At 43.1% G+C, this 17760-nt stretch overlaps 1 protein-coding gene across 3 annotated transcripts; it reads left to right on the top strand.

Annotated features, from left to right (window-relative positions):
- Positions 1-446: 446 nt before the first annotated feature.
- On the top strand, positions 447-17216 carry cgna (cingulin a). 3 transcript variants are annotated; one of them, XM_086218448.1, is made up of 21 exons: positions 447-655; positions 5365-5413; positions 6737-7643; positions 7760-7857; positions 7972-8041; positions 8147-8239; positions 8843-8964; positions 9215-9323; positions 9489-9701; positions 9931-10079; positions 10925-11045; positions 11141-11353; positions 11550-11771; positions 11887-12135; positions 12231-12401; positions 12602-12763; positions 13095-13268; positions 13460-13582; positions 14213-14317; positions 14390-14553; positions 15093-17216. In XM_086218448.1, exons 1-21 carry the CDS (start codon positions 574-576, stop codon positions 15226-15228), a joined length of 3732 nt encoding a protein of 1243 aa, XP_086074574.1. In that variant the 5' UTR covers positions 447-573; the 3' UTR covers positions 15229-17216. The 3 variants fall into 3 exon arrangements, with proteins under 3 accessions (XP_086074574.1, XP_086074572.1, XP_086074573.1); XM_086218446.1 differs by lacking the exons at positions 14390-14553; positions 15093-17216 and having other exon boundaries at positions 449-655; positions 7787-7857; positions 13460-14299; XM_086218447.1 differs by lacking the exons at positions 5365-5413; positions 14390-14553; positions 15093-17216 and having other exon boundaries at positions 518-655; positions 13460-14298.
- The last annotated feature ends 544 nt before the right edge of the window (positions 17217-17760 follow it).

Consider the following 17760-nt stretch of genomic DNA (forward strand, 5'->3'; position numbering starts at 1 on the left):
AGTATTATCATTATTGTTATTATTATGATTACTGTAGTAGTACTAGTAGTAGAATAATTTCTTCCTGAGCTTGTAATGTTGCTTATTCTTTATTTCTCTTCAGGTGGGACTTCCAACATGTTGCCAGACCCTGAATGAATTCGAGCTGTCAGCAAGTTGATAATTGCGCCATCTCCTGGTGAACTGGAGAAACAAATCGTGAAGTTGTCAGTTTGTATTCAGCTCGTGAATGACTGGTGCTAGAAGCAGGGTCTTTATCTTGGATTATCAATAATCTAAATGACTCTAGTTTGAAGAAAATACAATAAACATAGATTTCCCAATAATTGAAGGTCACACTGAGATTCAGTCGAACTAATGATTGACACACGGATCTAACCAATACTAAACAAAGTAGATATTAATGACTCCGCCTACTTCATGAATTTGGTCCAATCATAACGCTCTCTAGCGAGGCTGGGCGGGACTGTTCATCCCCGACAAAGGTAACAGGTTGCAGTCGTCGCATCATGAACTTGTTGCTGTGTTAATTTGCGCAGGAGTTTCTTTTGCCCTCCGTGTGGACTCGGATGGATGTTTACGGACATATTTGAATCATCAGCAACAGAAAAAGAGCCGAAAGAGGAACAAATAACAATCCGACGGAGAGAAAGAGGTAAATGTACTTTTGATGCAGTCAGACAGCTAAACCAGACAGACGCGAGCTGTCAGTTACAAACGCTCTTTGAGGGAGATTTTACGCTCTCTAACTCTTATTTCATTGTTTAAGTAAGTTCTCTTAACATTAAAACTTTATCGAGTCTTTCCTGAGTTTTTCTCTTTGCTATTAGCACGGTAGCCAACGTTGGTGTTTCGAAGACAGGGACCAGAGCTCCCAGCTAACGTTCCTAGTGGTTCACTTTTGAATCTGCCGTCTGTGTGAGTTGAGAAACAGAGAGAAATATCTGCGGTTTTTCTCCTTGAGTACTTGTAATGCTGACTGAGTTTACGGGAGAATAATACATGACGTATAAAGAACCAGCCAAATTAATTAAAAGTACAAAGTATATCTTAAAGGAGCGGTAATGCTAGCCGTGTGTCTGCTCACCTGTGATACCGGAGGGATTCACACTAGAAAAAACGGTACACTGAAAAAACAAAAAAAATATATGAAGAATTCACCGAGGAACCTGAACATAAACATCCTTTAAGGCTTTTAATCATATATAGTTATGAAAAACAACCTCTTGTGTGTCGAAACTTGCAGGGTAAGTAGATGCACTTGGCTAATGACACAAGTAATGTCCAGGCAAGAAAGAAGTGCAAATTATAGTTTATTTTAAAGTTTTGTCATAAGCTCAGTCACCACACCATTGACCTTTCAAAATAAAAGCAATTTTAACTGGTCGAATTCCCTAAGTTTGGACGGGAGTAATAGAGTCCAATGATAAACTGTACCAAGCTCTGTTGATACACTCAAGTGTGCAGATAAGGTCCCATAAATCTCCACCCTCTCGCTTCACACACACACACACACACACACACACACACACACACACACACACACACACACACACACACACACACAGGACAAGTGCCTGGAATGTGGGGGGGGGGGTGTTTATGTGCTCCTAATATGGTGTCATTTGTGTACTATTTGGTAACACTGACGTCTCACTTTGTTATGCCAATGAACTGATCTGGATTTGAAAAGAGGAATAAATGGCTGTTTGTTTGAGTATGAAAGAGAGTCTGAAAGAGGGAGAGCGAAAGACAGACTGACCTCAGGAGAGAGCAGGAGGGCCTGCCTCTATGTCAAGAATGTCATGCAGACGAAGGAGAATTACCGTGACTCAGTGGCTGGCTGTCTTTAAAAGACAGACAGTGTGTGAGCTGTTGTCCATTTATATTAATAACAGCCTCACAAACATCTGTCTATGAAGTGTAGTTATGTATTGTGCAAGAACTGTTATCAATATGCTACTTTTCAGTCTTCATAAATCGGTTACAAGCAGGAATGTTCAATTTTGACTTGTGAAAAAAAAAATTTCTTTAAATTCGTTTTTTTTTTCTAGACTTTAATAAGTCACAGGTCTCCTGAACAGATGAGAACTGCTGTGGAGTTTATGCCCTCGACTTAAAACAAAAGAGTTGTTTTTGGACAATGGATTTGATTTTTTTTTTGGAGCAGTTTTAGACTGTAAAAAAAAAAAAAAACAATGCAATTTTCTGCCATGTTAAAGGGATCTGCCCTAAAATGTAGTTTTTACATTTCTTGCAAACGCTCAAACAAGCAAGACAAACAGCACAGATTTAAAAACGGGCACAAGAGTAAACAGTTCCTTTACAATCTTTGTTCCGTTTAAAGTTGATGCTGTCTTAGGCGTTTTGTGCATTCTTCAAATGTGATACGTTGTAAATTTGTGTAAAAAAATAGTTGAAGTTAGTTAAACTGGCACGACATTAGTTTCAGCTGATTTTTTTAATATTCAAAAATCAGAATCAGCAGCTGTGCTGATTTATACCAAGAGGACGAATCAATAAAGTAACAGATCACTGCCTTCTTAACTTAATTTTCAACATCAGTGTCATATGCTGTGTTCATTATGGCATCAAGACGTCCCCTGTGTCAACGTTGTGCATCAATATTATGATAAATGTATATAATAATTATATGTGTGCAGGCTTTACATGCAATTAAGCATTGTTTCTTATGTTTGCAATTGCCAGTGAGCCGTCACTATCAGCGTATGCAAAACCTGTCATTTGCACTATGAAAGGGACTTGTGGTCTTGTTCATTCTTCATTAAGATGAAGACTTTTCTTAAGTGCATATAAAAATGTCCCGTCTGTGTGTAGTTGTCCTCCGCTTTTTCACTTGCTAAGATGAATGTATTCTAACCGCCTTACCTGCGGTCTCTTGGTGTCTCACACCAGAGATGATCCCCTCACACACGCTCAGTGAGTCGGCGCCGGCGCTTTCATGACTCCGCACAATGCTCATTTCATTTCTCTCCACACCAGCTCTAATCTCCTAATTATATTTCCCATTCCATCTCGGATCTTAACAGCGAAGCAGCTCCAATTCAATTTACTGTGCAAGAATTCAATTTGAGGCCCGAGGCGGAGGGTTTGTCAGCATAACTGGAGGCTACATGACCGGCAGCAGGATCCAAAAAAAACATGACTAGGGGAGTATCGGTGAATGACACCAGCTTTTATTAGGCCAGGAGGGTTGTGTAATGCGAGTTTGGGTTTATGTTCAGCACATCTAATCATAGATGAAGGGAGATAACTGTTTTTGTGCTGTTGTTCTGTTTGCGCGTTAATTTTTTTTTTGTTTTTAAATGAGAGGAAATATTGTGGCCTTGCAACAAGAAGATTCTGAGTCCTTACCAGTGGTCCAGCTGGAGCCTCTCTGTGTTGGGTTAGCATGCTATCATCATACCTGGGTGGGTTCCCTCCAGCCTTTCTTCCACAGACCAGAAACATACAGTATCTGTTTGGTTCTCTGCAGGCTTCCAAAGGCCCGTAGAACTGAATGCTTGGCTGTCTCTTTGTGGCAGTCCTGTTAATATGAGCAGCACAGGTCATGAATAATAACTCATCAAATATGATGGAGTGTGATATTGTTATCTTAAAACAATTGTTTGTTTGTTTTTAAACTGAGTACATGATAAATTCCTAGCACTGTCACCTCACAGCAAGAAAGGTTCCGGGTTCTCTCCGGGTACTCCGGCTTCTTCCCACCATCCAAAGAAGTGCAAGTTAGGTTAATCAGCGACTCTAAATTGACTGTAGGCGTGGCTGTGAGTGTGAATGGTTGTCTGTCTGTATGTGCTGGCCCTGTGATGGACTTGCGACCCATCCAGGATGAACCCTGCCTCTCGCCTGAAGTCAGCTTGGATAGGCTCCAGCCCCGCGAGCCTTAATGGATAAGCGGTATAGAAAATAGATGGATGGATAACAGATTCCGTTACTCTGATATAAAATCAATTTACAAGTGTATGTCCTGACGGAGGATTTTTGCCATGCCTACCAAACCTACCAGTCAAATTCTATAACAAAGAGATGCCAAGAAGAGACACTTCCCACATACAGTATCATAGCATGGTAAACGTGGTGAATTCTGGATCTGTTCCATCTAGTGGACCAGGACTCTCGTATTATGTATGCTAGCTTAGCTGTCCCACTAAATAGAACAGGACCATAATCAATTTAGTCAATTACACCTGAGTTTGTCTTCTGTGACATGTTAAAATGGCTGCTGTGAGATCAAACTACCAGTTTACTGCCAAGTAGTCAAGTCAAGCAGCAAATCATCAAAACGAAGGAATTGGGATAAGAGAATGTTCTGTTAATTTGCTTGAAAAGTTGTTAAGGAAGACATTAATTAGCAGTCGCAGCTTCTCAATCAATATGACTACCAGCGAGAACTTCAGAGCACAGATGAAAGAAGAACTTGTTGGTAATAATGCTTATTTTAGAGAGGTGCGGTTGAGCTTTGGATGGAAGTGAGAAAGAGAGCGTGTTGGTGTTGTCTGTCATTTTACTGATTGTTGTAACCAGGTAGACCATGTAAGGCAGCAACTGGAAGAGTAACGGGGGGGGGGGGTACTTCTGGCATTCTCAGAATTGCTGCCCTCATTTTCTGCTCCACATCAGTTGGACAAAAGGATGAGCCCCCCCCCTCCCATGCTCCTCTTGTTGCTGCTCGTCCTAATTAAGGGAAACTGATGAAGACATGTCAGCGAGCAGTGAAGGGAACTGGACATCATCTTTCGCCGTCCTCAAATTTTGTGTGTTTTGATGGTTCCTCTGCTCTTTTTATGTTTGTTTGACCTTGACGTGATGATAGTTGGCTGCAGACTTCGTGCTTAACTGCACAAATGTGTTGTGACTCTGTGCTTCCTCCGCAGAGGGGGAAAAAAATTGATCAACTGTACATCTGATGATGCACACCACAAGCACTTGGGTATTCTCTGAGGTCCCTCTTGTAATTTTCTCTGCCAAATCAAACATTTACCTTCACCTGTTCTTGGTCCACAGGTGTGTATTTATTTTGACAGTGAGGAATAACACTACCCCCCTCGCTGGTTTGCTGATTCTGCTCTTCCTCAGTGACGTGGCTGCATTACACAGGTTCCAAGATCTCTGTGAAAACTGTGTAGGCGTTCAACTTTTTATGAGAGTGTGTGTCACTGCAAAACACACCTATCCATTTGATTGTTAGTTTCTACTACTTTATAGCTGTGTGTGTGGGAGGGGGGTTGTGCTCTGAAAGAGCTTGTCTGGATTTTAGCACACCAGTCGCCGATAAGAGGAGAAAAGCTGAGTGTTTCTCCTCTTTCCTCTCTCCTCACCCTCCCTCTTCTGTCTCCCCAGCCCACTTCTTTGTCTCTCACCTCGGAAAGCCATGGGGAGGAAGTAAAAGGTACAGAGCCGAGAGGCCAGGGAGTCAGTTTAGTGAACTGTTTTATTGTAATGACGCAGGGAGGGGATCTTACAATGTGACCTCACACAAGGCGTGATCCGTCAATCAGGACTGTTCAGTACTTGTGTGTGTATATGTGTGTATGGCTAGTATTGGTCAAACCCTCCCGTAGGTATTACAATAGAGGAATAGTTTCAGAACTACTCACCCAAGTACAAGAATAGAAACGTTACGAGATTGAAGAGAACCAGAAAAGCGGAAAAAAATTGCTTAGTGAAAAAATGAGAAGTTCCTGATTATCCTGTGTTTTTGTTGTTTTATTCAAGCTGTCAAAGTTTTGTCAAAAGTAGTGTTTGGGTTCCTGAGGCTCCATCGGCCCTCACAAGGGGAAAGTGATATGTGGGTGTGTGCTTTCAGGTTAATGAGTAATGGAGTCAGAACAAAGTCTGCACAAGCCGAAACCAAGTGTTACTGTGTATAAATCTCTTGTTTCTCTGTTTGCCGTTTGCCAGATAAAGTTTTGACCTTTTAGGTTCACCTGCTGACCAAACCCAGTGCATGAATTACTTGGAATATTTACTTGACTATTTCTTAACTTGGTTTCCTCTGCGTCTTTGTGATTTTCAGTCAAAGCCCAAACACAAAAAAGCAAGTGTGCTTTTCTTCTTTGGGGGAATAAATGTAGGATTTATCCAGAGGTTATTCCCTTGCGTTCACATTAATGCTAAATAATATAGAATCCCCAATCATTAATTTTATTTGATTTGTTATCGTAGGTCAGTAGCATATTAAGGAGCAGATTTATTGTATAAGATGATTGGGGCTGCACTTTAAGATTATTTTCAATATCAATGAAGCTGCTACTTATTTTTATGAATAACAGATGAGTTTTTAGTCAATGCCAAATGTACAATGTCAAGAAAATGTGAAAAATACTCATCATAGAGTCCAAAGTGATGTGTTGTAATTGTGCACCTAACAGTCCAGGGTCTGGAAATATTGCTTGAAAAAAAAGGTAGATCGATAGATACTTTATTGATCCCAGAGGGAAATTCAGTAATGAAACAAGTGATCAGTTATCAAATATTTGCTTTTCATTTTGTGTGATGAATCAGTTTAATCAGATTCTTGTTGAAGCTCTAGTTTTTATGCATCTGAAGATATTAAGTTTCTTTCAACATAAATGTCTGCTAAAGTTAGGTGGCAGTGTATCTGAATTGGATTAGTAAAGTTAACAAGATTACAAATCAGCTGTAAACCAAAATGTGGTGTGGTGGGTCCAAGACCCTCATCTAACTCTGCTGCGCTCTGCTGTTCTTGCAGCATGAGCGCACCCTCCTCAGGTCGGAAGACCCCAGTGGACTACGGTGTCCAGATCCGCTTCATAAATGACCTCTATGACTCTGGTGGGGGGCAGCCCATGCCCCAGCACAAGACCAAGGCTTCCTCCAAGTATGGTGTAGCGGTCAGGGTGCAGGGTATTGATGGTCAGCCTTATGTGGTCCTGAAAGATGGACAGAAGGGAGACTCATATGGGGTCCAGCTGAGAACCCAGTATCCCAGTGGCTACAGTAGCCTTCCCCGGAGGAGAGACAAGGCTGAACCAGGAGCACTGGGGGTTGATGCAGAAGGAGGGCATGGAGGGGCGTTACGCCGGGCCCAGTCCCATGGGTCACTTCTGGAAAGGGAGGGAGAGGGGGGGGTCAGCAGTGATGACTTTCAGCTGTCTCGGCCACCAGGGGATGGGAAGTCTGGTAGTTATGGGAATCTGGATGGAGGAATAGGAGTGAGGGGAGAAAGAGAGCAGGCTCAGCAGTTTGGCGTCAGAGAGGAAGTGGGTACAGAGAGCAATATGTGGGATGGGTCTTATAAGGCAGGGCTCAATGGGTCTCTAGGGTCAGTGAGGGGCAGTCAGTCCTTCCCTCACCTTCCTCAGCAAACACCTGAGCTTCAGTCTACTCACAGACAGGGTCCTGTCAACAGACTAGTCAATAGGTTTGATGACAGTAATACCGGAGGCCAGCGGAGGGGACTCCCTCCTGCCCAACAGGACCCCACAGCTGCACCTCCTCCCCACAACCCCTACACCTCACCTCCATCCTCCAATAACAGCAGCCTGGGACGCAGCCAGAATGCTGTCAGAGTTCCTGCACACTCGGCTAATCAGTGGACCTCATCAGGGAGATATGCTGCTGTGGAGACACCGCAGGCCAGCTCGGCCGACGCACAAGTAAGAGTAAATTGGTTTGGGGCTGGAAATAACTGTTGATCGTCCTTGGGTTGGGTTCCAAACACCATATGATGCATGCAACTTTGCAAGAGTAGTTTTTTGATCTATGTCTTAAGGTGACCCCTGACCTTTTGCTGGACCAGGGTCAGAGTGCAGAGAGGCGCAGTGAGGAGGAGCAGATCGTGCAGATGATATACAACGTCCTGAGAGACGGGTATGTGCCTCCGTCCTGATAATATTTTACTGTATATTTGTCATTTTTCAACATTTGTCCCAATGAAATACTCATAAATTATTGTAAATTGATTATTTTTGCTACCTCCCCCAGGAGCAACGAGAGTGATATTGTCATTAAACATAAAGTGAAGGTCATCTGTCAGAGGATTCAGAGCCTGAAGGTTTGTCCTTTTCAAACATTTCTGAAGCTGTATTCTCCTGCTGTTTCACCTGCCAGTGACAGAACGTGAACATGCCTGTCTCCCTTACTCCTTTATCTGTTCCAGCTCAAAGACAGCCCCGGGGACTGGATGAGAGAAAAGAGGGAACTTGAGAGTAAGATGGCTGAGCTGCAGAGTGCCCTGCAAGAGGAGAGGAGGGTAAGGGTGAACAAAGAGAAAAGGTGGTCGAAGACACAGTATTCATTCTTTCTTTTGTGAATGCAGCATAATATGCAGATTGAGTTTGGAAGTGTCTCCCACCAGAGGACGTTAACATTCAGAGAGTAACCTGCCACTTTTACCGCAGCTCTAATTACCTGGAGCACGTCCAGTACCGCACATAAACACTTATCCGTGTCTCCTTGAAATGAAAACAGCAGCTGTTAAGTGCTTTTGGTCCTGAGTGGGATACAGTCCCAAGTGTTTTTATGTCTGGTAGCTAATCTAACCTGAAGGATCGGGGGGTGGTTCAGTGGAGGGTGCTTCAGATTAATCCTAAAATTAATCCTTAAAGCCCTCTTGCCCGGTCAGAGGTGCACACTCGCAATAATCTTACTTCAATAATGACTCATTATATGTTGTCTTAAGGAAGTTGGGCAGGTCTTAATAGCTCCTAAAACCTTAATCCTTAATGCATATTGATCACCAAGCAAGTGGAAGACCACTCTAACCTTTGCTAGAAGCCCATTGTTTATCCCAGCAGAGCTAGTGATCGTCTTATGTTTCAACACTCATTTATTCCTCATGTCTGCTCCCGTCTAGCGTTCTCTCAGCAATTCAGATCCTGCTCTGAAGGCCGAGCTGGAGTCCTGTTTGGATGAAAATCTACAACTCCAGGAAATGTTGGACCGCAAGAAGAAGGAGTTAAATGAAACACAATCGGAGTGAGGACTTAACGGCATTCACACACTATCACAATGGATGGAAATCAGGGTGGGGCATGGGGATAAAACCTATTTTATTTAGTGTCACACACTCCTCATAAAGAGCCTCATTCACCAACTGTTCTTAAGGGAAACAATTTGGAAGATGATGGTGAATGAAGCCTAGTGTGCCCAACCAGTAAAGCAGTTACTGTAACTTATTCACAAAGCCAGATAAGTTTGGCATCAATGTTTGAATGTTTTCTTGCAGGCTGACTCAGCTGCGTATGGAGCGGGAGAATGCCGAGGCACGGGTCAGAGAGATGGAGGACCAGCTGGCTGAATTTCAGGATGAACTAAGAGAAGCTGGCAACAAGCCGGTATGACAGAAATATTCTCTCTAAGAAATGTAACCAGATACCAGACATACATTTATTATTTTTAGAAAATAATATAAGGCTCGTGTTTAAAAAAATGTATCGTGAAAATGACAAGCAATGATTTTTTTTTTTTATGTTAACGCTTTGTTTCCCTGATACATGCAGGACCTGATGTCTCTGCAGTCACAACTCATGGAGGTCTGCCAGCTGAAGCAGAAGCAGGAGGAGACATTGAGGCAGAGAGAGAGGGAGCTGACAGCTCTGAAGGGCGCCCTGAAAGAGGAGGTGGCCTCGCATGACAAAGAGATCGAGGTGCTCCGGGAGCAATACAGTACTGACATGGAGAAACTCCGCAGCAGTATGGAGCAGGTGTCTCAGGTACACACACACACACACCTTACTCACAATCATTCTAACACACATTCTTTCTTCAAGTCGGTGACAACTAATTGTGATGAAACCCAGAAGATGAATGCGGGCGTGCTCACAGAGAAGAAGGGTCATGTTTAGGTGCACTGAGGTTGCATATGCCAGGAGAGTCACCACTGCCCTACAATGTTAACGTGAATTAAAGAAATAAACGAAGTTCTTCTTTCTTCTGTCTCAGTCTCACGCAGGGATAGAAGCTGAGCGGTTGCGTGTGAATGCATCCGTTCGTTCCCTGCAGCAGCAGTTGGAAGACTGCAGAGATGAGAGCAGCCACTGGATGGAGCAGTTTCACACTTCCAGGGATGAGCTACGCACATCCAAACAGGAGTGAGTCTCCTGTATTGCTTTCACTGTGTTTCAACCTCTTTTTTTTTTTGTTGTTGTCTAAGTCTTACCCAGACAAGGATTTGGCATCATCTTCTTTACATTATTATTTTTGCACCAACTGTTCTGATAATTTCTGTCCATCTTTTCTTTTTCATTCTACCTGCTCACTGTTTCTGCCTCTCTCACTGTCAGAGAGCCACCCAGCCACCCTGAACCACTGTGAGAGTCACCCGTTGAACTGCCCTTTGTGTTTAGATGCAGACGTGTAGATGTGGCTAGCCGTGCTAACAACTGTCTTGCTGTAGTCTCAAGGCCGTCCACACTTTAGTCCTCACTGATTTGTGTGAAACTCTTCTCTTTCTGCCCAGACATTAAATACAAATTATGTGTCCTGTCCTACATAAGATAAGATAAGATAAGATAACCAACCACCATTCATCCCACAGTGGGGAAATTGGCAATGGGCCACCAGGATTATGAGGACTTAAAGTTTCTTTCCCTTTTTTGATGGAACTGAAAAAGTGCTGTTGACATCTTCATCTGTAAACGCTGAGAACAAAAAAATAATCAACAAGTGGTGTGGAAGGTCTTGTGTTTCTGTGTGTTTAGAACAAACCATGTCTGTGTTGACGGTGAACACCTCAATGGTAACAGGGAATGTTGATCTTTCCTGTTTGAAAATGAAGCAATGACTTCTTTGCTGATTAACTACATCAGGGAACTGTCTCTGAATTCATGTGTATAATCCAACAGCCACTGATCTGATAATCAACCAGCGATGTTTTTTTTTGTTTTGTTTTTTTAAATAATTGATTTATTTAAAGCTGTATATTCTCACTTTAAAGACTCCTGCAAGCCCGTCTGGAAAAAGAGGAGTTTGAGGAGGAGCTGAAGGTTCTCCAGGAGAAAGTGAACACGATGAAGCAACAGATGCCGGACCCCAGCCACACACACACTTTGAACGAGGTTCTGCTAACACACACGGATACACAGTTAAAGGACCAGACCTCTTTTTTTAAACTGGAGCTCTCTAACCACCATTTGTTCATATTTGTGTTTAGGAGCTGCAGCGTTCCAGTGCTGATCTGCAGAAGGCCAGGTCTGAGGTGGACAAGCACAGGATGGAGTTGGACAAGAAGGTCATGGAGGTCATCGCGGTGAAAAAATCTCATCAGGAACAAGAGGCTGAATTGAAATATGAGATTGACAGACTGAAGAACCAGTTACAGAGGGCGAAAGATGACATTGCCAAAGCACAGGACAAAAATAAACGAGTGAGTTTAATTTCACGCTGCATACTCTAGTGATCATTGCAACAAAAAATTAAGTTGAACAGATAATCTGGTAAACGCAGCAAAGCGTTTTGTGGCTTGTGGCTTCGAAATTGTCTGCTATGATTTTATATTTTCAATGTTCTCTCCATCATCTTTATTGATTCCTCCTGTCTTTCCCTGTTTGCCTGGTCTGTAGCTCCCAGATCCAGGCATCATCTCTGAGTTGGAACAGAAGCTTGGTGATGCACGTACTGATGCAAGCCAGCTCAAAGACAAGCTGTCACTGGCAGAGGAGGAAGTGGAGGCTAGTAAGGCTCGTCTGAGCAGAGCTCAGATGGACCTGAAATCACTAGAAGATGCTCAGCAGGAGCAGGAGCAGGCCAACACTCGCCTGAAAGAGAAACTCACACGGTTAGAGGTGAGCTTGTGTCCCTGTACACACCACAGCGTGTCCATCACTGTACTCAGCTCATAGTTAGATTCCCTAAAAGCAGCTGACATGCTTAAACCACCCTGACATGTGATGTCTTCAGGCTCAGCTGAAGACTAACGCCACCGAGAGCTCAGAGGCAGAGCTCGCGCTGCACGCTGAGGTGAGAGGCTTGAGATCTGATCTCGATGAGGCCAGGAGAAAAGCCTCCAGACTGAGCGAGGAGCATCGAGAGCTCGGCCTGCGTATGGAGGACACTGAGAGAGAAAAAGAGATGCTCAAACAGAGCATCAACCAACTGGAGGAGCTCAAACAACAGAAGGAGAAATCTCTGGAGAAAGTCATTAAAGAGGTGAGCAGGACCTGAACGTGCTCATTAGAGAACACACAGCACAGACAATATTAATATTTTTGTGTTTTGCTCTGCCCCCTCTCTCTCCTTGTCAGCTTGAGTCTCTGACATTGTCCTCAAGAGAGGAAGTGCAGGCTCTCAGGGTTCAGCTCGAGGAGCAGAGAGAACGTGCACGCAAGGAAATGCAGGAGTCACAACATCACAGAAGCAACGCTCAGACAGAACTGGACAGAAGCCACATAAATCTGAGGAGACTGGAGGAGGAAGTGTGTGTTTGTGTGCATGTTTACTCACTTGGCCTGGTTGTTGTTTTTGTTTATGAAAATGATCCCTGAATCGTTGTGACACAATATTCACTGTGCATTCATGCGTCTCTGATACCACACGCAAACCCCAAATATTCATCTTCATGAGGAACATTCAGTCTGATGCGAGTGTTTCTAATATGATCACGACTCTTAACTAGATGTCACGGCACAAGAAGGAGCTTCTGCTGGCGTGTGAAGAGAGAGACAACCACCAGCTGGATAAAGAGCTGCTCACCAACAGACTGCGCCACCTCGAGGGCGAGATAGAGACCAGCAAGAACAGCCACAATGAGAAAACGAGAGAGATCCGCATCTTAGAGGTCAGATATCTGCTCACTGTACCTCTGGGGTCTTAACTCTCTCCCCTCGTATACTGTCAGTATTCATCTGTGCTCGTGGTTTGCTTGTTCTTTCAACCAATGAGGCAAGTAAATCAAGCACTTATGTGTTTAACTGATGAACGACCGTACAGAGTCAAAACATTATTTGTTCGCTTAATCAGACAGTAAATGCATCATAGTTCCCATTAGTCTGCATCTTGCTGCGTTTTACTCTCAGAATTCGCTAGTGGACAGTAAGTACATGCTACACCATCTGGTCTCTCTCTCTCTCTCTGGGGCTAAATCCAGCACATGCACCCATCTGTTTCAGGACAAGTTGAAGCGAGTGGAGCTGGAGTTGGAGGAGGAGAGGAGTAGCGTGGAGATGCTAACGGAACGAGTGACCAGGAGCAGAGACCAGATTGATCAGCTCCGATCAGAGCTCATGCAGGAGAGGTCATCCAAGCAGGACCTGGAGCTGGATAAGAATGCTATGGAGAGACATGTACATACACACACACACACACACACACAGTCGTTGATGTTTGTTTTGAGGATGCTGACATGCTCTACACTTTTCACTCTTTGCACTGTAGCATCATCACTCCAGTTGCTTTCGATTTTTGTAGTATTTTGAGGTCAAAAGGGAACGGGACGTGAACTGCTGGTTGAATGTTAACCTGCCTGTCTCTGCAGCTGAAGGAGCTGAGGAGTCGTGTGGCTGATATGGAGGGCCAGTCTCGCTCCTCCGCTGGAGTCTCCCAGATGGAGAACAAGATCCAGGAGCTTGAAGAATGCCTACGCAGTGAGGAGAGGCAAGTTGCAGCAACCCAAGAAGGCACCATTTGCAGTCCAGTTTATTTCTATTCTAGATCAGATTTTAGACTGGAGAAAACAATTTGTTGATTACTTGTTTGACAACAGGATAATGCAAACCTTTTGATACTATTGGTTGTTGCCATGCAGGTAGTTGTTGTGGTGATACCTTTTTATTTTTTCAACATTTGAAATTTCTCTGGCTGGATTTGTAAATTAGGCCTGAACAGAAAATCTTATTCCAATCTTGCAATTGTGATGCGTTGTTGTTGTTTTTTTTGTAAAAATGTTCATTTAAGCATTTTACTTTTCCAGTAAGAATTATAAACATATTAATGTTTATTGGCACTTGGATATACTGTCATGTCTTCATTATTCTAATTAGTAGTTCAGCCCAAACCCTGGGAGCAAGTGTCCTTGACGGTTTCTAGTAATTAAAGGTGTGGAGTTGATGGGTTCATGTTGCAAGCTGGTCTTACTAACTTACATCAAGTCATGCAGACACACACCTCTAAACCTCTAAAAAAGAAACTCAGACTCTTTTCGCAGCTGGAGATGTGTGCTGTAGTATTTGTCGAGAGGATGAATACTGTTTTGTTTGGTTTGAATAATGTTTTGTTTGGTTCAAGAGAGAAGAACGCTGTGTTGGCGTCCCAACGGCGTCTGGAGAGGAAACTAAAAGAGCTCAACATGATGCTGGATGAGGAGAGACATACTCACGCTGAACAGAGAGACCAGGTACGTCAACAGTTTACTCTGAGACAGGAGATGAACTTTAACAGCGTTTGTCATCTCATTCCTGTCTTCTAGTTTTCTCTGAGAGTGAAAGCCCTGAAGAGGCAGGTGGATGAAGGGGAGACCGAGTTGGAAAGGATCGACGGATTGAGGAGGAAAGCTCAAAGGGACATGGAGGAGCAGATGGAGCTCAAAGAGGCCTTGCAGACCAGAGTCACAGCACTGGAGACGGAGCTCAAGTAAATGTTTCCTGTCCTTCGTATTTGTAATTATGCAAGACTTTGTGTGTGTGTGTGTGTGTGTGTGTGTGTGTGTGTGTGTGTGTGTGTGTGTATGTAAGAGGGAAAGTCAGTTAACTCTCCTTTTGCTCCTCCTCCTCCTCTAGTCAGAATGAATACAACTGCATGTAAATGACACAATTACCAGAGCACCCAGATTCTTCGGCTGTTACACACACAGTTACACACACCTGGTAGAGGCACACAGCGTCCCTGAGGTGCTGTATTTCACAATGTGGCATGCATAAATCATACCGGCAATCACCCACGTGTGAAAAGCATTTCATTAAATAGAAGCGCCACATTAGTCACGTACCTCAGGGGACGTTCAATTCCAGACATGCTTGCATTAGGACCAAAGGCTTTCACCTTGACGTGACCAGCAGAGGGAGCGCTGCAACTGTCAGGACCATGAAGCCAAACTGTGAAACATAAAGACAGAAGGCTATAAATAATAGTATGTTTCAACAGCTGCTGCTGCTGATGCTTGTGTGTTTCAGGAGGAAGACCCAGACAGCACTGCGCCCAACGTTGGATTCATCTGCGCTCAGCTCAGATGACGACGACAGCCTTTATGACCCCTCCACCATCACTGCCATCCTCACTGAGAGTAACCTCCAGACTAGCTCCTGCTGAACCAGCACTTCAGGGATGGATGGGGGGGGCGGCAACATAGCACTGCTGAGGAGAGAAAAGACACAAGAGGGATGCGGTAAATTCCAGCCAAAAGCCAGACTGGTATGCACTAGAGACAATGAGGGAGGCATAATATATTCTAGAGGATTGTAGAAGAAGAAAAAGAATGCTTGGTCAGTATTCAGGGCAGGTTCCTCCACTTGAGAACTACACCACCAAACACAAGGTACCAACATAGAATAAGTCACCGCCACGTCAAATCCATGAGTGGATTTCTCAGAAAGTGAACTGGAAGCACAGAAAAATACCTCTTGAATATTACTGGTACAGTCCATTCATAAAGTCAAGCACCAAAGTTGTGACTGAATACGAAATCATTTCCCAGCGTTGATCGTTTACATGTTGGACTTTGGGTTTCAATGTAGAAACACGTCACACGCGTCTGAAAATCTACACAAATGGAAGTGTGTACAAGTAAAAACTACACAAGATCCAACACTATAATCCTTCATTCAGATGTTTAAAGTGTTCAAGCACTACAAATTATACTCATAGAAAGAGATCCCGAATTTGTTCATGTAAAACAAAATGTACTGTTTTTGAAACTATGAAGTATGTTTTTCCCGTGCCAGGGGGTTGTTGACGAGTCAGACTGCTCCGCTCGCTCCTGCACACAGTTTAGACATTTGATTCTTCAGTTTTTTTAAGTTCAACAGCCAAAATATCTGTAGAAATATCTGTATATTTGAAGAAGCTGCACAATTTCTATGCATATGTGAAGTCACTGAACATATAGTATAATGATGCCTTAAACTAGTAAAATATATATATATATATATATATATATATATATATATATATATATATATATATATAAAGTTATTAGTGATTATATGTGAATGTAAATATAGTTAGTTTCTATGTAACATTACTGGTAGATTTTTTTGACTATGTGGTTGCTACTGTTGGAACAATCATATCTGATTTACATTTTGATGCAATGTATTATTTGTCCTTTTCTTTTCAATGAAACTGGTACTTGAGACGATTTGAGTATAAAAATACTGTAAAACGTTCACATTGTGACTATTTCACAAAATAGATGGGTTTTTTTTCTATTGAGTATGAATTTAGCAGCAATAAAACAATTCGGTTGATTTATATTTAATGTCACATTGTCTTTAATAATTATGAAAATAATATAAACTAATGGCATAGTTTTGATTCAGGACATATTGGTTCCCTTGACAAGAGGAAGTAGACGAATATTCACAGCTCCTCCACTCCAGCAGGTTCACGTCAAAGGTTTCTCAGGTTGATTCAATGAAGATGATCACGTTCAGAGGAAATTCCCAAGTAATTCACCTGGAAAATGAATTGCAAGTCTCATTCAGGCTTCCAAGCAAACAATTAAATTATTCATCGATCAAACTCTGAATACCGCATTTTGTAATTTTGGCCTCCTTCCTCACAGCTTCCTGTGAACCGTGGGAACAAATGTATTTCTAATTATTTAGGTTTAAAGCACGAATCAGTTATTCTGTGTTGGAGGATCTTTCTCTCATGACTAAACCATGAAAACTGGATAATAGAAATGAGTCGTGGTGGTGGTTGTTGTTGTGGCGTCAGGACTTCTCTGGAATTGGAGGTTATGTGTGTTATCTTTGGTGCCTGTGGGAGCCGGTTCAGCTCGTAATGGCTATTTTCACTATGTCATCGAAACATAAGACAAGGCTTGTTTGTGTGTCCAGTCCCGGGCTTTCGTCTGGACCGCTCGTCTATTTGTTCAAGGCCTAAATGCAGACGTTATAATATCGTAGGAGGGTAACTGCAGGTGGGACTGACGAATGAGAGCAGAACTTCCATCTAGATTTTACTGCTTTCATGATCCTGACAGGGTTGGTGATGAATTAGCAGAAAGCGATTCAGAAGTCATTCCCATCTGCTGGTTAAAAAGGCTTCAAAAAGGTGTGTGAACAGGCAAGTTTCTCCTTTATTTGCCCAGCCGGTGAAGACTTTTCCAGGTGTAATGTCTTCTTAACTGCCTCCATGTAGCATCTCCTGGATGTAGAGCAGGTCCAGACCTTCTAGAAAACCCTGTTTTTTATTGTCAATCAGCTGCTGCATTAGAAAAATAGACATGACCGGAGCTGTAGCAGGCAGGCGTGAATGTTGTTCTTTTGTTCTCTTATCTCTTGTTGCAGAATTTGCTCTTGTTCATCAACCGATAAACACATTCAGGAAATGTTGGATAAACAATCATTTAGGCTGATGAGTGTATTGGACTGTGTTTCCAGGCTGGATGCGTTGACATTCGCGTGGTTGTGGATTGTTCACTGTTCTGCTTCCTAAAGCAGTGATCATGTCTGTTCAAGCATTATAAAAGTATTATCACATCTGCCTCTGCCACTCCTTTGACGGATTCAACACACACCAGAGGTGATGCAGGCTGCTACAGGTAGCGCACGCCAGCATCTACGTGGCAAAGAACATTCGTGATGGATGGTCTGCGGCTGCCAGAAGCTCACTCAG

Source organism: Aulostomus chinensis, chromosome 11 (genome assembly GCF_037954235.1).
Source record: "Aulostomus chinensis isolate RoL2024-O1b breed Wild chromosome 11, RoL_Achi_v1.0, whole genome shotgun sequence".
Taxonomy (NCBI): domain Eukaryota; kingdom Metazoa; phylum Chordata; class Actinopteri; order Syngnathiformes; family Aulostomidae; genus Aulostomus; species Aulostomus chinensis.

What these genes read in the sequence shown, in the direction of transcription:
- cgna (XM_086218448.1), top strand. Translation starts at nt 574, where the DNA reads ATGTTTACGGACATATTTGAATCATCAGCAACAGAAAAAGAGCCGAAA. An exon ending in AGAGGATTCAGAGCCTGAAG is followed by an intron (nt 8,042 to 8,146) that starts GTTTGTCCTTTT and finishes TATCTGTTCCAG; the next exon opens with CTCAAAGACAGCCCCGGGGA. An exon ending in GAGAAGCTGGCAACAAGCCG is followed by an intron (nt 9,324 to 9,488) that starts GTATGACAGAAA and finishes TGATACATGCAG; the next exon opens with GACCTGATGTCTCTGCAGTC.